The 19513-nt window shown below is 47.4% G+C and overlaps 2 protein-coding genes across 4 annotated transcripts; both read right to left on the bottom strand.

Moving 5' to 3' along the window:
* On the bottom strand, positions 1-18573 carry hoxa3a (homeobox A3a). Of its 3 annotated transcripts, none has more exons than XM_076149726.1 (4): positions 18344-18573; positions 8051-8111; positions 3775-4351; positions 1-1034 (listed from the first exon to the last, which is right to left on the bottom strand). In XM_076149726.1, the coding sequence occupies exons 3-4, from the start codon at positions 4232-4234 to the stop codon at positions 247-249; spliced, it is 1248 nt and encodes a 415-aa protein (XP_076005841.1). In that variant the 5' UTR covers positions 4235-4351; positions 8051-8111; positions 18344-18573; the 3' UTR covers positions 1-246. The 3 variants fall into 3 exon arrangements, with proteins under 3 accessions (XP_076005841.1, XP_076005840.1, XP_076005839.1); XM_076149725.1 differs by lacking the exon at positions 18344-18573 and adding an exon at positions 9462-10137; XM_076149724.1 differs by lacking the exons at positions 8051-8111; positions 18344-18573 and adding an exon at positions 6226-6665.
* On the bottom strand, positions 14738-17211 carry hoxa4a (homeobox A4a). The gene is made up of 2 exons (XM_076149728.1): positions 16503-17211; positions 14738-15927 (listed from the first exon to the last, which is right to left on the bottom strand). The coding sequence occupies exons 1-2, from the start codon at positions 16924-16926 to the stop codon at positions 15587-15589; spliced, it is 765 nt and encodes a 254-aa protein (XP_076005843.1). The 5' UTR covers positions 16927-17211; the 3' UTR covers positions 14738-15586.
* Positions 18574-19513: the final 940 nt, after the last annotated feature.

Genomic DNA, 19513 nt, shown 5'->3' with positions numbered 1-19513 from the left:
TCCCTCCCCCGCTCTTCTAGACCTCTCAGATAAAAAGGTCTTTGTGAGACAATGACACGATAGAGAGAGAACAAAAATTCAAGCAAGTAGTGATTATTTTTCCTACGCTACTTCACACATCAAAACTATAGAAAAAAATAAACAAAAACAAAACAAAAAAGCGGTGAGGAGGCGCGGAAACAAAGCGGTGATGCGTCTGGAGGCGGATAAGACAAAGGGGCGGAGTGATCCCGGGCTGCGCCACCGCTACAGATGTGTCAGTTTGGGCGCTTCCTGGATTCTTCCCTGAGAGTAGTGCGATGTAAGGTCTGTGTAAGTCGGTGTCGGGTCACACACGCCGTGGTGCTGACTGTTGCCCATTGTGATTGCTCCGTTGTAGTCCATGTTGGTGGGCGGCGGGTGCGGGAGGTGGGTCAGACCGAACACCGAGGCCCCGGAAGTGGGCATGGAGTCGATGTAACCGCCGCCGCCGCCGACGTACACCGGGCTGCCCTGCATGTGCGTCCCGTAGTTGCCGTTGTTGCCTTGGAGAGGATGCGCGTCATACTCGGGCGTGGCCGAGTCGGGCCCCGGGTAGCGCTTCTGGGAGGGCGGGCAGCTGTTCAGAGGAGGGGGGTATGACGTAGCCATTCCGTATGCGTTCTGATGAGGTTTACTGTAAGACGTAGGCGACTGGGACTCATACGGGACACTGTTTACAAGAGAATGCATAGAGTTGAGGTATCCACCGCCTCCAGCACCGCCGGAGGCCGGACCCACGGGACTCCGAGGGGACTGTCCACCAGGGGAGGGCATCATCCCCACCCCTTTCTGATCCTTCTTGTATTTCATCCTACGGTTCTGGAACCAGATTTTGATCTGTCTCTCGGTGAGGTTGAGCAGGTTGGCCATCTCCACCCTCCGGGGTCTGCAGAGGTACCGGTTAAAGTGGAACTCCTTCTCCAGCTCCACTAGCTGCGCGCTGGTGTAAGCTGTCCGGGCCCTCTTCGACGCTGCTGACCCCGGAGGACTCTTGTCTCCGGGACAACTCTCCACTGTCAGGGGGGAGAGGAGGGGTGTCAATGAGTAATCCATTTTAGGGGGAGAGAAGGCGAGAGGGGGAGAGAGGGAGAGAAAGAGGGAGGGAGAGAGAGAGAGAGGAAGAGAGGGGGAGGGAGAGAGAGAGGGAGGGATGGAGGGAGAGGAAGAGAGGGGGGAGGGAGAGAGAATCAGGGAGAGAGGGGGCGAGCCTGTCTATATAATGCAGACTAGTAATAATTTTTTCAGTATTTTATCTTCTGATTTTTCCCCAGTATTTGAACTGTACACAGATATATGCAATGGAAAATTTTGATATGATATTGGAGGGGGTGGGGGGGGGGGGGGGGGGGGTAATTATATACACTGTAGATAACTGTACACAATATTTTATTTTATTTTCTAAAATTATTTTATTTTATTAAATAGTTAATAATTTTTTTTAATACTTTTACTTAAGAAAAAATGTTTAATCCTTCCTGAAAAAAATTGTTTATATTTTTTTAAATATTTTTATTTATTTATTTCTATACAGCTTTGGCAGTCCTGTACGTTTGTCATGCTAATAAAGCTTTTAGAAAAGGAAAGACAGAGAGATAGAGAGAAGAGGGAGGAGGGAGAGAGAAAGAAAGCGAGAGAGGGAGGGAGAGAGAGAGGGGGGGAAACAGAAAGAGAGAGAGAGACCGTGTGACAACACGCACACCGCTGATAACAAATCTCTCCACCATCATGATGGGAGGGGGGAGGGGGAGTTTACTAGATAAATATACACTGCTCTTCAAATAAAGGCTCTATCATTGACTCTCTCTCTCCTTCTTGCTCTCTATGTGTTTTTGCACGCCTGTATGTGTGTGTGTGTGTGTGTGTGTGTGTGTGTGTGTGTGTGTGTGTGTGTGTGTTTGTATGTGTTGTGCATCTGAGGAGTTTGATGAATCTGTTCCCTCCTTCAGAGCACGTAGGGGTTATCATCAGGGTGCCATAAGACAATTAACAATCAATGTATGGACAACTGCGCCTCTTTGCACGTTACGCTCACCGCAAAGCACCAACGTAACCGGGTCAATGTTTGATCCAGAACCAGGTAACCTCAGATTCCCAACCCAAACACCCTGACCCTCATCTTCCTCGGCAGAGTACCACGGTAGCACGCGCGTAATGCAAACATAAGCATTGTGTATTCCTCAGGGGTGTACGGAGCAGCTCGCCTCGCCCTCGCTGATAAGCCTCCTTTCAAGAGGCTGCTAGGGCTTGGCTGCAGCATAGCAAGGTGTTAGTCAGGTCTGCTTACCGCTGTGGCAGCCGGCCAACGCTTTAATACATCTCACCGGCAACCACCAGAACCAGAGCTGGAGGAATGCAGCATGACATCACCCGAGCCATTGGGAGATGAAAGAGAGCTCAACGCGAGGAATGTACACGCAGGCGTGGGCCATGCATCGCGGCTGATCATTATTGCGTAACTGGGAGGAATTTGATTTTTAAACTGCTTGTTGGTGGGGAATAAAACAGGGGGGGGGGGGGGGTAGATTTTGGGGGGACGTGTGTAAGAGACGACGCGTTTAAGGTATGCAGAGATAAAGGAGGGCTTCAGTGCGTAAAACGTGCGTAAGAGGAATTTTATAAATAGTTGCACCTTTAGAAAAGTCCTTCACAAATACAACTTACTTTTATATAAACTAGCTCAACGGAACGTTTATGACTTATTCTCACCATTATAATGCAGATGATGTGTATGAGTACATTAGGTATGTGTATACAGATATGTACTGCAATACACACTGCACAGATTTACCTCATTGACCTCCATTCAGTGTTTTATATTGTATATATTTTTTTGTTTATTGGTTATGTAGTTGGTTTAGTGTCATCAGTTTTTTTTCACTTGTAATTATTTGTAATGACATTTTGACAATATTGGCTCAAAAAGGACTTCTTATTCTGAAAAGACATGTTGAGGCCATGTGAGAGTGAGCAGCAAATTACAGGTCTAACTCCCCCCTCACACATGCACACACACACACTCTCTCTCCCCCTAATCAAAACAGCAGGACAAACTGAAACAACTGTTGTGCATGTTTGTTTGTTATCTCGCTGGGGACGCTGTGTGATCAGTGGAGCTGCGTGTTTACAGTAGGGACGGGGTCAAACGCGGGGCGAGGGGGACAGCAAATGGTCCAATCCTGTCCTAATTTGGAAGCATGCAGGGGGGGGAGGAGAGAATGGGGAGGGGAGGGGGGTGAATCCAGGCGAAAGTGTTTTTATAGTTCTATGACGGTTGGAGCTTCGTACTACGTTACACAATCCACCACAGCGGCCCCGTGATTAATCTCCAGTGTGTGTGTGCGTCTGTGTCTGTGTGTGCGTGTGTGAGAGAGAGAGGTGTGTTCAGTGTCTTCTAGCTGTCACTCCCAGTGAGCTTTGGAATCCTGCAGTGGCAACAAAATATTGCAACACCATAAACGAATCCCTTGCTACTTGATGTTGTTACATTAGGGAACAAATTGAACATTGAACCCTCACAGTTTTATTGTGTTCGGTCAGATTGTTGTGTATAAATGAATTATTAAAGGGAAACTGATTGTGTTTTGCCCTGACTGACCCCATTTCCTCACCCCCTCCCTTTCTCTTGTTGACTCCTTCACCAGTACATGTTTAACTAACTCGCCAAAGGCTATACAGCTGTGTGTGTAAGTGTGTGTGTATGCGTGTGTAAGTGTGTGTGTGTGTCACCAGCAGTTGGATTGAGCTTGTAAGTACCTGAACTGGAGCTACTGCCGGGTTTCTGCTTGGTGTTCTGGCGAGATTCCTTCATCCAGGGGAAGATCTGCTTGCGGGCCGTGGAAGTCGGGGAGCCGCTCTTGGCACTGGGCTGGTTGGACCCGTTGCTGGCGTTTTGGCTGATAGCACCGGGAGACTGTGGGGGAGGGGGAGGGCCCGACACCGGCACCTGCGGTTGATTGCTTTCGGGATGAACCGTGGACTGCGTCGCCTGAATGGCCGCGCTCCTGTCGCAGCTCTCCGCCATCTCCCCCGGCTTCTGCAGGGCCACGGAGCCGTCAGGAGACTGCAGGGAGCAGGCGGGTCGATGGTACTCACTTTCCACATGAGAGGCCCGGGGATATTGGACCTGATTGGCATCATAACTGAAGCCATTTGCGCTTTGATATGGGTAGCCACTGTAAATTGCAGAGCTGTCGTAGTAGGTTGCCTTTTGCATCTCGCCGTTTCCCAATATTTATTTCAGAAACTGACAGGGTCTTGACACCCTTGTAGAATAACATTGGCACCCCGTGGTCACGTGACGCCTCTCCGCCAATGGCCTCCTCGGGTGAACCTAGGGTTACAAGAAGCACTGTGAGGAGGAGAAATGGTGGCGATCCATCTTACTTTTCAATACATGCCTGACACAGGAGACTATGGAGGCGAGATAGGGCCAACAGTCCTGCAGACTATTACCGTTTACCTTCTGGCTTACACGGAGCGCACAGGCGTGCACTAACCTTGTACCACCATCTGTGCCAAACTGCATAAAACAAGAACGTTTCAAAAGCGGTTCACATTGCCAAATCAATTCTGGACCCTAACAAGAAATTGCCTGACATTTAGTCTCTCTGGGTATTAACCGCAACACTCTATGAATATAGAATTTCACCTGGAGGAGAAAATAAACATGAAAAATAATAAGAGCTGGAGCTTCATACTGGGTCACGATACTGTCGGTTAGAGTAATAATGTGATTATTCTCTCGGCTTTACTAGTTTATTTGCAGGTGAAAACTTGTTTCTTTCTGTGGCAAACGGACTTTTAGCTTTGACCCATTTTTGAGTTACACTAAAGATCTTCCATCAGTAACAGAATCGAATCAAGTCCACCTGGCGCAGAGCACAAGCAGCCGCATTCTCGGGTTCTTTCCTCCCTTTTGTAAGATAAATGTTAGAGCCACAGAGGAAACCTGAAAAACCGGGGCGGGCATCCGTGCATCTCCGTGACCACCGTGTGAACTTCTTCCTCGCAGACCCATAATAATGGGTGCTGTCGGTGCTGTCTGCGCGGCGTGCCCGTCGAGGTGATATATGGGGGTCAGTGGGCCGGCACGGCCTGCTAGGGGAGAGCGGACCGGTGAGCAGCCAAGCCCGGCACTCAGGCGGGCACTAACCCGGGATCCACAGCTTAGCCTGCAGCTAAACCTCAACCATAACTCACCCAGGTAACTATGGAGGTCACCGCCTCCGAAATGTTATTATAGACACTATCACACACAGGTCGTTATGGGGAAACCCGTTCATAATGTGGCGTTAAAGGTAATTAATGAGCAATATTATATGGAGGGTATACAATAATAAAAGTTGTAGGGATTTTTTTTCTACAACAAAATAGAACAATAACAATAATATTTAAAAAAAACAATAATAATTGTAATATTTTTGGTTATGAGCACCTTCTTAAAATGGTGACAATAATGTAAATATGTGCTGTTCACTCGCGTCTTAAGTAGGTCATGTATGAATGAAAGCAGCTCTTTTGTTTGCTCTCTGCTGTTATGGTGCTTTTCCTCAGCAGCAGCGCAAACAATCACAAAGACACACTTCATCTAAAAAAATATTTGAAAAGAGATTTAAATAGAAAAATAGTGTTTGTTTTCATGCTGATCTGCAGCCTGGTGAACCTGGAATCATCTATCAAACAGTACAAACGACGAGCCCAGCTAAAATCCACCCTAAACCTGACTTATGAGTCCCCCAGCAGCAGGTTGTGTCTCCTGGCTGGAACAAGCAAGTCGCGTTATCGTGAAGTGAACGTGAGAAATGAAAGAGAAAATGACTCCGGCTGGTTCAGTCGTGCACAACAAACAAACAAAACAAACAAGCAAAATCAGTTGTTAAAAGAAAAATAAAGCAGCTAAAGCGAAGAGAGACGGAAGCTTCCCGAAGGAGCTGCAGCACCGAGAGCCGAGAGCTCCAAGCTGCACCTCCACCAAACACACCGCCAGAGTCAAGAACGCAGTGAAAGAGACACAAAAGGCAGACTGGAGCTTTTCTGTGCAGCCCTCTGCTCTCTGCTCCGCGCTGGAGAAATCTGGCTGCCTGACTGAGTGTGTGTGTGAACTCTTCCTGAACCGAGATCTAAGTCGTACGGTGATAAATCACCGCGCACGACACACAAACTCCGCCATTTACAACCGAGGGAGCCTATTTCTGGCCTGCTTACCTTCTCCTCTGACGACGAATGCAGAGCACCGAGCAATATTTTCTCATTCAGCGACGAAATCGATCAAAACGGTAATCCAGAGAAAAAGTTTAGAGGCGGGCAGGGCTGTGTGGGTGCGATTGCAACCCCGCCGAACAGCAGGCATGAGCAGCCACAACACAGAGGGACGAGCCGACACACAAACCCCTCTGCTTCTTCCCCCTTGGCTCTTTTTTTCTCTCTCTCTCTCGCGTTCCCTACTCGACGTGGATGGGTACACCGAGATTACGAAAACAGGCGTGAGCAGCCGGGTCAGGGAGATAAGACTTTATCTGGCCTCTGGACTGAGTGGAGGAGCAGCGGCCAGGGGCTTCATGGCAACACTCAAGTCAAGCCAAGGCGATGCCGGACTCGTGTGATCGTCCACCAGTACCACGCAGACACCAGTGAACTGCCCCGAACCAGAGCGTCACCATAGACAAGAAAAATTATGCAAATGAAGTAGCGCCTTGGAAAGCCAGTTCACATCAAGTATCTGCCTCTCCTCCTCTCCTCCCCCAACCAAGCGAGCCACTGTGTGTGTGTGTGTGTGTGCGTGTGCGTGTGTGTGTAGGAAAACAAAAATCCATCGTGGTAAAAATCACGTCCACCCTTAAGTGTTTTAAATCATTTCGTATTATTTACTCCACGTCCAGAGTGGAGTTATAGCGCGGTGTTGTGGAGGGGAGAGTACAAAGGAGCGCGGCGCTTTTCCATTTCCACGCCGCATAAAGAGCTTCTATCCGCGGCTTAATCATTAACCCACATTTTTACGCACAATCTTCAATCTTCTTGACTTGCAGTGGACGCGAGGAACGTCCCTCACTCGAGCCGCGGTCCCTATGCTGCACCGCGGCCGGGCTGAGAGGCGGGGGGGGCGCCGGGTTTAGGAATGAGTTTTTTGAATTTCTTGTTTTAGAAATCAAAAGAAGGGAAGTTTCATCACCCGAGATATGAAGAGGTGGAGACGAGAGGAGAGAGAGAGAGGAGAGCCTGGAGCAGGGGAATCCCTCTGCATGGCGCTGCGATTTACAGCCAAAAAAGAAAGAGACACAATTAGATTTATGTCCTCACACTTCCACAGGCTGTAAACACGCTCAGCTCCCTGCGACTGGAAGGTGGAACACACGGACTGCGTGGGAGGGTGAGTGGGACAAAAATTCACGGATGAGGTTGTTGTTTTTTTTCTGCCAAGTCTGCTTTTTTCTTTATTCCTAAGCAGAGTGGAGACTTTGGATAATTATTTACTCCTTTGTGTGCTGCTCAACAAAAAACGCTGATTCCTAGCTCTTTTTTAATTTGCTCCTGCGTGGAGGGTTAAATGTCAACGGAGAGGAGCACAATCAGGCCCTGAGACCATGTGGGTGAGAGAAGGGGAGAGAGAGAAGGAGAAGGAGAAGGAGAGAGAGAGAAATCTGCAATGTTTGAGAGGAGCAAATCCATTTGAAAGCGTGAATGCAGGCCGCTCCAGGCAGATGGTTTCCGCAGAAAGTGGTTTTTGAAAGGAGCGAGGCAGCGCTCCAAGAGCCGCGATTCCCCTCGTCACTTTTATAGTGACAAATTACACCACAAAGACAAGTGGAAGAGAAGGAATTATTGCTCTCGGGCTGCTCGTGTTGCTCATGTTGCTGCTGCTGCTGCTGCTGCTGCTTCTGCGAGGAAACGCGCGAGCCAGAGGTCTGATCCCGCGTGTTTCTGCGGTGTGCGTATATGTGTGTGTGCGCGTGCGAGGCGCGGATTAGAGCCGGGATAAGGATATGACCATCAAACACTCATAACACTAATCAATAAAGATATATGGACTCACCGGAGGCGGCTCGAGGTGTCTGGGAGACCGAGCGATGGCCTGAACTCACTCAGATGGAATTCTGCAAAAATGAGAAGATAGCAGATTTTAGTTTTCTGTATTTTAAACATAAAGAGAATGCAGCTTAATTCTCCACGCTTCCTGCAGATTTCAATTAGTAAGAATCTTCCTATTTTGCTCTATGTAATTCAATTTTGTGTTAGGAAATATCACACATAACGAGATTAATATTGTCCTGCCTTATAGTTTAAGCCTTGTTTGTTTAAATGGCAGATAAATAAACATTTTTCAGAGATAAATTTAGCAAAAATTCGATTCAATAGAATTAAAATGGAAGACATTTTTTTTAAAGATGTTAGTGTGTATTATTATTCATCATTATGTCTGAATAATAATTATATTTTTAAAAAAATTATCTTTACAAAAAGCAAATATTTATGTCAACATTGAAACAAAGCACAGACAGATATATTTACACAATCCTGAAATTCAGCCTAATGGACGCATAAAACCGCATAAATAAAGGGCAGATTCATTATTCTGCAGGGTAACATCACTAATAATTCTAATGTAGGTCTATGCAAATGTGGCGTTTTGTTGTTTCCCTGCTGGCTGGCTGGCGAGCAGTTTGTGGAGCAGCGGATCGAACAGTCATTAGCTCTCGCACACCGTCTTCCCCAAGTCCCCGCGCCCATAAATCAACGCCGGAGCGCCGTGACCTCCGAGCGGCCGTGCGGTCCTGGATGGCACTCCGTCTTCCATTATAGGCTCGTTTCCCAGGCGGAGGAGCTCAAACCCCGCTGCTGCTGCTCCTCTTAAACCGGTTATATGTGTGTGTGTTTTTAACATGGAGCTCGTTTTGATTTATCCTTTTAACGCGTAAAACCACAACAACAATAACATAAAAACACACACACTCAGACACACACACACACACACATACTATAAAGAGACGAGCTTCGTTTTATAGGACAGCCGCTTTCACCTGCTCTGTTTGGGTTAGATGCTATGTAAATGGTGCGTTTACGGCCCTGTTTGTCCCTCAAAAGCTTCCACAAGACACAAAATCAGAAACATATCGATCCTCGCTGCTGCACTATGATCAGCCTGAGAGGTTTAATGCGATTATTCGAAGCATTACATGGAACAATTAGAGCCTCTTAAGGGGTCGCACATAAATCCTCCCTAAATTCTCACGCAGGCCTCTTTATGTCCCCGCGTGATTAACGTCATCTGGCCCTGATTCATTTCTGCTTATTAAATAGGTGATTATCGATAGATTCCTGATTAATCCTCCATTTCCCTGCACGTCTCTACAGCCGGGGAGTCTCTTACCCCCGGATTCCTTCTGACTGACCTCTGCCTGGCGCGGTAATAACTCACGACAGTAATGAACAATCGGCGGAAATACCTCAAAATAAAATCCATCCTCCCACAGCTCGCGCTCTGACTCTGTCCGCGTGGAAAAACATATCCGTGTCCGTGTCAGCAGTTGGGTCTGATACATCCACACACAGAGCCCGCGCCGGTCCCTCTTTCTCTCTCACTCTGGCTCTTTTCTCGCCGTTTCTTCCCGTCGATAAACAACAAAACTACAAAGCCCGGACTCCCCTGACGAGAAGTGGGGGTAACCCGCATGTAATCAGCATCATATGGCCAGACCGGGGCTCCGGTTTGCTTCCCCGTGTGCCATAACACCGCGCAGTATTATGCGCCCCCGCTCACGTGACGCAACGTCAACTTAAATCCCTTTTATTTGAGGCCGTGAATCATTAATGGAGGCAGTCATTGCCCCTGAGGAGAAACGGATCAGTTTGGAGAGAGAAAAAAGAGGGGGACATGACACTGCAATGGATCTGGCACCGAGCAGAGCGTCTTGCAGAGCAGCAGCTTTTCCACGTGTCGCCCCATTCAGAGGGGAAAGGCTGTTCTGTCAGCTTTTTAAAGTGCCATAGATTTGGTGCCTGTTAGTGCCTCACGCAGCCGTAACGCTCATCCTGCCCCCACGTCTCTCCAGCTGTAAGCCGCGCTAAGAGCTGAATGTTTGGCACTGCGGCGATACAGTTCGCACTATGTGAGCCCATCCCTCCAAAAAATACCATTTAAGGCTGGCATCGTGATTATTCAACACACGGGCAGGGCTGCGAGGGGCTGCGGGGGCTGCGGGGCTTATGGTGCTGCACGGGGGCTGCGTTACTACACGTCGCACCCCCGACCTCTTCCCTCCGCGTCTTTGCTCCGTCAGCACTAACCTGCGCGCTGCTGCTGGCTTAACAGAAACACACACGTCACGCACCTACCTGTCCTATCCGAAGGTGCGCGCGGTGCTCCCCGGTGGTCGCGTGTAAGTCTCTGTCAGTCAGCGGTGTGCGGAGAATGGAGATGAGGCGAGCAAAGTGTGGGTGCTCGACCCCGCTGATCGCTACACGGACCCCCCATTCGACCCCATAGGCGCTTACGCGTTTCCTATGACCCACTGAGTGATGTTAGAAATTATAGGTTTGTGCAAAAGGGAGACGTTTGGAGCTCTGAGGGTGGAGGGAGTGATGCATGCTGGAGAAAAGTGCAGAATGAGTCGTTACATCGCCAAGACGACCATAACAATTACGCACAGAGCTTTAAAATCCATATAGTCTCTAAATATGATCAACTCTGGTGCCTTAGAAGAGATCTGGCATCAAACAACACACACCAGGTGCTGCCAAAAGTTGTAGCCTGAGGTGCTTCACTCTTCTCGGCACCGTTTGGCGCTTTGTTTTCCATCAACACCGAGTAGCGGGCGTGGAAAATCCCACCACAACTATTAATCATGTGGGGCGGACATGGGCAGCATCCCACTCCCACACCAGCCTTTGTCTCCCCAAACTACAAGTTGAGCGGTAAAGTTTTAAAGGCAGGAACAGAAGCAGGTTAGGATCTTATTAATTCATCTTTAAGGAAAGGGGTCCCCAATCCCGAGGAGGAGAAGAGGAGGAATCTTCAGGGATATTTACGCGCGGAGTGGGGTTTTCTTTTTACGCACACGTGGGTTGTCTGATGTGTTTTGTTATAGATTAGCTGATTCTGTCATTTTGTTCTTGTTACAGATGTGCTCTTCTCCTCCTCGGAACTTAACGCGGGCTCGACTTGACCGTGGACAGAAAACACGAGTCTTTCTCCCCGCGTTTGCCTTTCGCCACCGCACCTGAACTCTCCCGTGACCCGGACAGAGGCGCACAGAGTGGAGTGGGAAGTTATTTTGGAGTTCAAAAACAAGAAGAAGATGGAAACCAAAGGCCTCAAGCTGCTCGCCTTCCTTTTGCACTATTTTTTTTTTGCTGCACTTTTGTAAGAAATTACTATTTGATTGATTGTTTGTTGATTTTAAACCTCAAATGTTCTGGTAGAAAAGTAATGTTACAGAGCTGTTTAGACAAATCAAGGCTCCTTATCACTGTCAACGAAGAGGAGTTAGAGGCTGCAGACCTCTGGATGTTGGCCAGGCGCGGGTCCATATCTTTCCACAATGTTGACACTCGGAGCTCTTAACAGCCAGGCTTGGGTTACCCGGAGATAAGTCTTTCTGCAGGGTTTACACCGGCCAACATCAAGGCTAATGCGAAATTCAACGCCTTAAGCGGACGTGGAGCCATTTCTCATGAGTGCAGAGCAGCATCACAGCATCACAGCCTCACCCCCCAAATGCACGGACATGTTGGCTTCTAGGTGATTAAAATGAAGTTATAGGGTATATTTTGCTGTTGAACTCACTGGCTCCTTTGTAATGAATGCAAATGTGGTTAATGTAAGATAAGATAGATAACAGACTGCTGTGTACTGAGGTAAGTGCCAGGATGATAATACTACTACTACTAATAATAATAATAATAATACTAATAATAATAATAATACTAATACTAATACTAATACTAATACTAATAATAATAATAATAATAATAATAACAATAATAAAACATGTTTAAACTGATCTCTGTTTGTACTTTTATTTTGAAATAAAGTCATTTTTCAATCCTTTCCTGCACTTTTAATGCATTTCCTCTCGTTTCTGTTGCACGTGTTTGATTAAATCCTGACTTTTTTTAAGGAAAGATCATAAAAATCCATCCAGAGTATTTTTTATATTTTTTAAAAAGTTTGGATCCCCTCTTCACCCTGCAGCCAGGCTCTATATGGATATTTATCCCTTATGTAACCTTCAGTCTTTCTTTAAATTGTCTGTGCTGCCACATGCAGGCAACTGCTGGATTTATGGCAAAATATGTTTCTTTTTGTTTCTGTTTTCTTTTATCTTTAAGAAAGATTTAAACGTTTTGGAAACATTTTTTGGAAACTACACCTGCAGACGTTAAACATATGAGCTGCTATACGTTAGACTAGTATACAGATGTTATGAATTGTTATGAAACAGCCATAGAAATATTTGAACCCCTCACGTTTACATGCATGGATTCGATAAGAAACAGAATGTGACACGGTCAAACCCCCAGCTCGCCTGTGATGGCCGTGTATGGGCCTGGATCCTATCCCATGCTGCTACACCGCGTGTGGACACAGATCACATGTGTTAGTTTCCTTCACCTCTCAGTTGAAATCCCCCCCCACACCAAAAGAGTGAAAAGGTAAAGAAGCAGAGATCTACTCACAGCTCATGTCGGTCTGGGGATGCGACTCTCACCCTGCAGAGGATTCACTTCAAATGAAAATCAGCGCAGATCTTCCACATCTATTTCTGACCCCGGGGCCATTCATTATTCAACAAGTCACGTGAAAAGGAGGCGAATTAAAATTTCAGTACATTGAAGCGACCTCAGCTTCGAGTCTGAAATGTAGAATTTAACGACTCGGGACTTTTTTTTTTCTTTGACAAGCTGCGCCCAGGCTGCTGTCAGTCAGTCAGTCAGTCAGGCAGGCAGGCAGTCAGTCAGTCAGGGGCCAACGCCATCTTCTGCACAGCCTCCATGCGTGCAATTGCGGCGTGCAGAGATCGAGCCAGTGAGAGCAGCGCGTTAGACTGCTGCAGAAATGCGTCTATTACAGGGCCTCGATGGAGAAATGTGATAGAAACTGGACCGGAAACTGGAGAGAAAATGTGTTTATGTGGCAGCGTGAGGCTCTGATGCACCCGCTTATATTACATGTATGTCAACGTGTGTATTAAACATGTTTAGTTGGGCTGCGATCATATGAATAAAACCATTTAAGCAGAAGAATCACAATCACAACACACACAGAACAAATGTCTCTTTTTTAAAAACATCATTACATCAGTTTGGTAAATTATCAATTATATTTTACTACCGTTTCGTGTTCTTATGTCTTTATCTTGATTTGTTTTTAATGTGTTTGCTATTTTGAAGAGTCACAATCTTGCTGCTGCATGTGTTGCTCTGTGTGTGTTGTGCCTGTTGTGTGTCTGCGCCTCCTGCCTCCTTCACATGCTGGAGAATAAACTGAGTGTGATTCTGAAGTAAAGATGAGCATTAAAAACATGCTGACATGCGCAATAACAGCATGTTTCTGCTCATATCTGCCCTTTTCACACACACATACACACACGCTGAGAGAGACACACACACACACTCACACACACGCTGACAGCGGCTTCTCTGTGACGAATTGCAGAGGCGCTGTCCGGAGAAGAACAATCCTCCAGAATAATCACGGCACAGATTCGCACCTAAACACCGTTTTGTCTCTCTGACTAAATCTGAAACGAGAAGAAAAGCGCGCGGAGGTCCCGGCGCTGATGTATGGTCTGAACATAGTGTGTGTCGAAAGGTCAGGGGTCAGGAGAAGTGCTCCGAGCCGGTGATTGGTCAGAGCTGGCCGTGTCCTCTGGGTGAACCCTCCATTGTTTGGATGTAGCAGGTAGTGACCAACACTCACACACACTCACACTGGTGCACCGCGCTTTTACTGAGATCTGCCTCATAATGGCGAGTGAAAACAATATGTGTGGCCGGATACATTTCACAATCTGGGTTCTTGGGCCTGATCCCCCGTGACAACAGCGGAGCCGTAACACGGGGAGACGGTAGCTGATATGAAAGCCTCCCGTGTCTCAGCCACACCTCTCCGTTATCCACCAGCAGCCTCACACACCGCATTCTTTACATTTTAAGGATTGCAGCTTATAAAAACGTAATTCAAGAGTTTTGTACACGTGCAGATATTAACACAGATCTCCTAATGTTAGACGCCCACGTCCTGAAAATGCAGGAAATGCCGTCTGTTAATGTAAATATTATTGTGAAAGGGGAAAAGGGCGAGAAGAAGCTCAGTGTACAACTTTACGCACCAGTTAACACACACACACGAGCCTTAATGCAGAAATAATACAAAAGTGTGTGATGGCGTAGGCGAGTGTGTTCACAGTTTACAGTTTCTTCTGATGGAATAAAGTTGAAGATGTTAAATAGTGTGTGAGCGGCGCCAGAGATTCATCCAGAATCTCACACAGGTTTTTACGCACGACGTCTCCAAACGCGCCTTAACCGTTACACCGAGTTTACGCAATTTTATCTGAACACAATCACGTCAAAAAAAATATTTAGAAGGAGTTTAAATGTTTAAAGATTGTTGTTGCACCTCACAAATTGACGCATGACATTTTTTTGGACGCGTAGCTGCAAAAAATGCAACATTGCTGCGCACCAAATGCGCATTTTTGACAGAATCTCAGCAGTGTGAAGTGAAGTACATATTTATTACACAAGGACATTGGGTCTATACTAGCCTACACGTTACAACGATGATCACTTGGACAACACGTACAAATATTCACAGTTTAAAATACAGCACAACATAGAAGGGGACGGACGCACTGGACAAATTAAACTAGACCTCACGACACCAAGCAACAGAATTCTAGGGTGGAGAAATGTTTCCTCATTGTGCCTTAATCCGCTATGATTTGTCTATTTACATGAAATGTGAGAGTCACCTGGGCTACATTCAACACTAAACCATCTCACCCAAACACACAAAATAACTACATTGTTACTCTGAAAGATGCCAAATCCAAATACACACACACACGCGCACACACACACACACACACACGTTCACACACACACAGCGGGCTGCTCTGCTCTCTGCAGGCATCTGGAGTGTCGCTAAAATATCCTTCAAGTATATTAGAACTTTTTCCATGAGCAATAATACAAAAAAAATAAGATAAAAATCATAAATGTCATAGAAAAAACTGGATTTTTACCTCACTTACTTATTTTTTTTTTTAACTGTACTGATACATTATGATCCGAGTCCTACGTCTGGATGTGCGTTATCCTTCTTTCATAATAATAAACAAACATATATACACTTCAGTTGCCACCGAGGCAATTAGAGGTGAATTTCAAGCTTATATGAGGAGGGCGAGGTGACAAAGGAGGTGACAAGGGGCCCAATGGCAGAGGCAGGGGCAAAGAGATAACACCACGTGTAAAATACTGGAGAATCGGTCCATCAAATTTCCACTGGGGTTATTTGCCATTCTCAGTCTGAAATTGGGTTCTCAAGGGTGGGGCTCGGCCACTATAGCCCCGCGGTGCACGGCGTGGGCACAAGCTGCTGGCCTGTTTTGATCTGCTGCTGCTGCTGCTGCTGCTGCTGCTGGGCCCCCGAGGACGAGGCCGAGCCGGAGGAGCGGATCTTGGTGTTGGGCAGCTTGTGCTCCTTCTTCCACTTCATCCTCCGGTTCTGAAACCAGATCTTGACCTGGCGCTCGGACAGACACATGGTGTGGGCGATCTCCACCCGCCTGCGCCGGGTCAGGTACCGGTTGAAGTGGAACTCCTTCTCCAGCTCCAGAGCCTGCTGGCGGGTGTAGGCAGTGCGGGACCTCTTGGGCACTCCTCCATTGTAACTGGCACTGACTGAAGGAGGGGGGGGTAGGGAAGGGGTGGGGGGGAGAAGCCATACACAGGCAAGCAAGCAGGTGTTACATGCGGGCTGAGAGCGATTCATCCCGATATATGAAAAAAATAAAAAACTGAGATTTTTCCTCCACTGGACACGCAGCGAAACGAAACCGAATCAGCGCGTCTGATCACCTCCGTCCTGCCTGCTTCGCTCCCGGTCTGTCTCGCCTCAGGTTTGCGCGGACATGACCTTAATGTGTGTGGAGGAAGATGCCGAGTGTCGAAGCACTCAGCATCCAGGGAGAAATCAAGCTTAGGAATGATTAACAAAACAGCAGGCTCGGATATTACACGTTTGGCTCGGCTCCAGTTGTGGAGGTAGTTTGGGTTAAAAAGCAACAAAGGCACATGGCCCCGACAGACGAACACAGGCAATAAAATTTACGAGGGTCCTTAATTACCGACCCTGCTGCTCGATAGTCGTAAATTGCTGTTGTAAGCGCTGCTACTAGTGCTGCCTCAATGGGCTCACGCGTGTTCCAGTGGTTGTTTCTCTGTGGTTCTGCTATTTAACCGTGACGATAACTCACCGTTGCTAACGTGGACCTTTTTCATCCACGGATACACCACCGGCTCCTTGCCCTTCGCTACGCCGGGATACACCTCAGTGGCGAGGCTGCAGTCCTTGCTGGCATTTGCCCCTGCGCCACCGTCTGGGGCCGCGGCGAGGCGCGGACCGTGGCTCTGAGGGACCGGCTGGGGCTGCTGAGCGTGGTGCCCGTCGCCGAAATCGTCGAGCCCCGCAGCGGCCGGAACGTTGCCGTAGTCGTAGCCCGATTCTGTGTAGTTTGACCTCGGATAGGATGGCTCGTCGTGATGGGGGAAGCCCGTATCTTTTGGCCGCTCGTAGTAATCACCGGGGTTGGGGATGTATCCGCTCTGCTGGTATTCGTCGCATGGAGGAAAGGAAGGCTCGATATAGTTGGAGTTTATCAAGTAGGAACTCATGGTCATTAATTTGTGAAGTGCAACAATACTAATTTTTATCGCGCTGTCGTTTTTCTGATCTCCACAAAACCCTCCTACTCCCTGTCAAATGTACAAAGTTGTCTGGTCACGTGCGGGCAGCCACCAATCACGGCGCGTCCTGTGGGCATCATGTAAACAGGAACCAATGGAAAGCATGGCACTGGCACCACCAACGCCGCTCGGACTGGCTTACGTTGGTGTTTTCCTTATTAAATCACAGTATATAAAGCAAACCCAATCAGCCCAACTTGTTTACCGCGTGAGGCCAAAGTTCCGTGGGCGAGGCTGCCCGGTTGGAAAAAAAAAACACAGCACACGGATCCTTCCCGAAGAGCGGAGGAGGAAGAAGAGGAGGAGGAGGAAGAGGAGGAGGAGGAGGAGAAGAGCGGTAGCGGAGCGCGAAATCACGCCGCTAAAAAACAAGTTATTCACGAACAAAAGGCAGATTCTGATGGTCAGTGGAAGGAATGCTGCAGGCTGGAGTTTGACTGTGTGTGTTTTCTATCTTTAAGAGACGAACAAGCGAGTCCAAACACCTCCACACACACTCACATCAGTCCTCTTGTGGCGTAATATCATATCCACATCATCCATACGGGGGAGAGCGTCAGTTTAAAAGCTTTTCTGACATTCAAGTCTGCACAAACCAGATGCCCGTGTTCCATGTGGTGCATCCATAAGAACACAGTTAATACCTGCACAGAATACACACACACACTCTCTCCAAACTGCCCCCCACCCCCTTCTCACGGGGCTCGGCTGTGCATCCGTGCACATCCACACAATCAACTTCAACCTCTAAACATGTGCAAATGTCTGTTTCTCTGCAGCACCAAAGCATCTAAACACTCTAAAGCAGCAAACTCGAGCGAGCTGTTGCTTCGTTCTTTGTGTGTGTGTGAGCAGCACCCATGGCCCAAAAGCTCATCAGAACGCACACACACACACGCACACACACACACACACTCTTACACACACACTTGGAGATGTTGTGTTATATAGCCATACACCAACAACCATTCAGCCACCTCACATCATTTTAACCTCACATCAAATTCTGAATATATGCGAGCATACACACACACATTTGCCAGAATTAAATTGCCAAAATGTCTACACGTAACTGAAATTGTAGTGAGTTAATTTAGAGTAACGCAACAATTCTGCCCAAAGCAACTAAAGACAAAACACTCCAACTACAAAAACAACATGAGAAGAAACTGGAAGAGGCGATATAATAATAATAATAATAATAATAATAATAATAATAATAATAATAATAATAATAATAAAAATAAAAACAACTCTTCCATCAACCACCTTTAAATATAAATAGAAAAATAAATTAAAATTGAAACACCGCCGTCACACTTTGCTCTGAGGGGATTAAATAGTTTCTGACCTTCCTCCTGGTCCTCAGCCATCGTGTCCACGTCCCGTGTCCTCTCCGTGTCCGCGCCGGGACACCGTGCTTGTGTGTGCAGCAGCAGCAGCTCTCAGTAGACGTCCACGTCCGCGTACACCGGGCCTCCGCTCGGCTGAAACAAGAGGGCCAAACTTCGGTAATATTGAAATGCTTTCTCTCTTTTTCTCTCTCTTTTCTCCCCTTTTTTTCTCTCCCCTCCGCGCTCCCCCTCACTCGGCTCTATTCTCTACCACCGCAGCCCTAAACACAGATAACTTCTGCCTGACCCCGGAGTGACACCGTTTCCATTTTGTTTCTGATTAATCTTGCCCATTGACAGTCTTTGTTAAACAACAAGGCGTACCCTTCTCCAAAGAGGCGACATTTTCATATCTGTTAGACGCGCTGACCTGAGGTTCACCCCGGACTTGGACTTCAGTTTTTTTGCGGGGTGTCTTCTCGGGTGGGGTGTGCGGGGGAGAGGGAAGGGGGGGGGCACTTAGCACGGGTCAGCACCCAGGAAGACCCCCCTTTTAAAAAAAAAAAAAAAGCATGAAAAAACTACCAAAAAAAGCCTCCAAAGCTGTAAGAAATTCATGTCCAGCTTGTCCTGAAAGTTAAAATGAGCTCATGTATGGAGACGGAGAGCAACTCGAGACCGCACAGCTCCAAAAACCTGCGGATCTATATCGATTCCCAATATGAAACCTGTTCGATTAGTGATCACCTCGGCCTGGGCTCCATCACCGCAGCCTCCCCTTCTATGCGGGCTCGGATGTGCTGATGCAGGCGCCTAACCAAAGAAATCAGGTGAATCTCTCTGTTATTCCGCCGCTCAGGCCCTCTTTCGCTCTGTGCTGCTCGTAAAAATCGACATTTTGTTGTGTAAGCGGCCTGTTGCTGCAGGTATTCGCAGTATTTTATAGCTCAGCTCGCACTTAACTCACTGTAAATGGCAGTTGATGTACTTGACGCCATATATCCGCTATATCCTTACAGCCAACGGACCACCTGAGAGGCAATAAGTCAACATAATGTCAGCGGTAAGACGACTTCACATGATATCTAAATTTACAGTCTGCTGCCATTGTAATATATATAGAGAGCTGCTGTGTAAATATGCTGCAGGTCAGCTCGGCTATTATCCACTTAGGCTAAGTTATCCTG

This window comes from Genypterus blacodes, unplaced genomic scaffold, assembly GCF_046128005.1.
Source record: "Genypterus blacodes isolate CSIRO-AG114 ecotype Tasmania unplaced genomic scaffold, CSIRO-AGI_Gbla_v1 ptg000048l_1, whole genome shotgun sequence".
Classification (NCBI taxonomy): domain Eukaryota; kingdom Metazoa; phylum Chordata; class Actinopteri; order Ophidiiformes; family Ophidiidae; genus Genypterus; species Genypterus blacodes.
This window is presented reverse-complemented; position numbering and strand designations above follow the sequence as displayed.

Coding starts and splice junctions, on each gene's coding strand:
- hoxa3a (XM_076149726.1), bottom strand. CDS start 4,234: ATGCAAAAGGCAACCTACTACGACAGCTCTGCAATTTACAGTGGCTAC. Junction 1,035..3,774: donor CGGCAGTAGCTCCAGTTCAG/GTACTTACAAGC, acceptor CCCCCCTGACAG/TGGAGAGTTGTCCCGGAGAC.
- hoxa4a (XM_076149728.1), bottom strand. CDS start 16,926: ATGACCATGAGTTCCTACTTGATAAACTCCAACTATATCGAGCCTTCC. Junction 15,928..16,502: donor AAAGGTCCACGTTAGCAACG/GTGAGTTATCGT, acceptor CCCCTCCTTCAG/TCAGTGCCAGTTACAATGGA.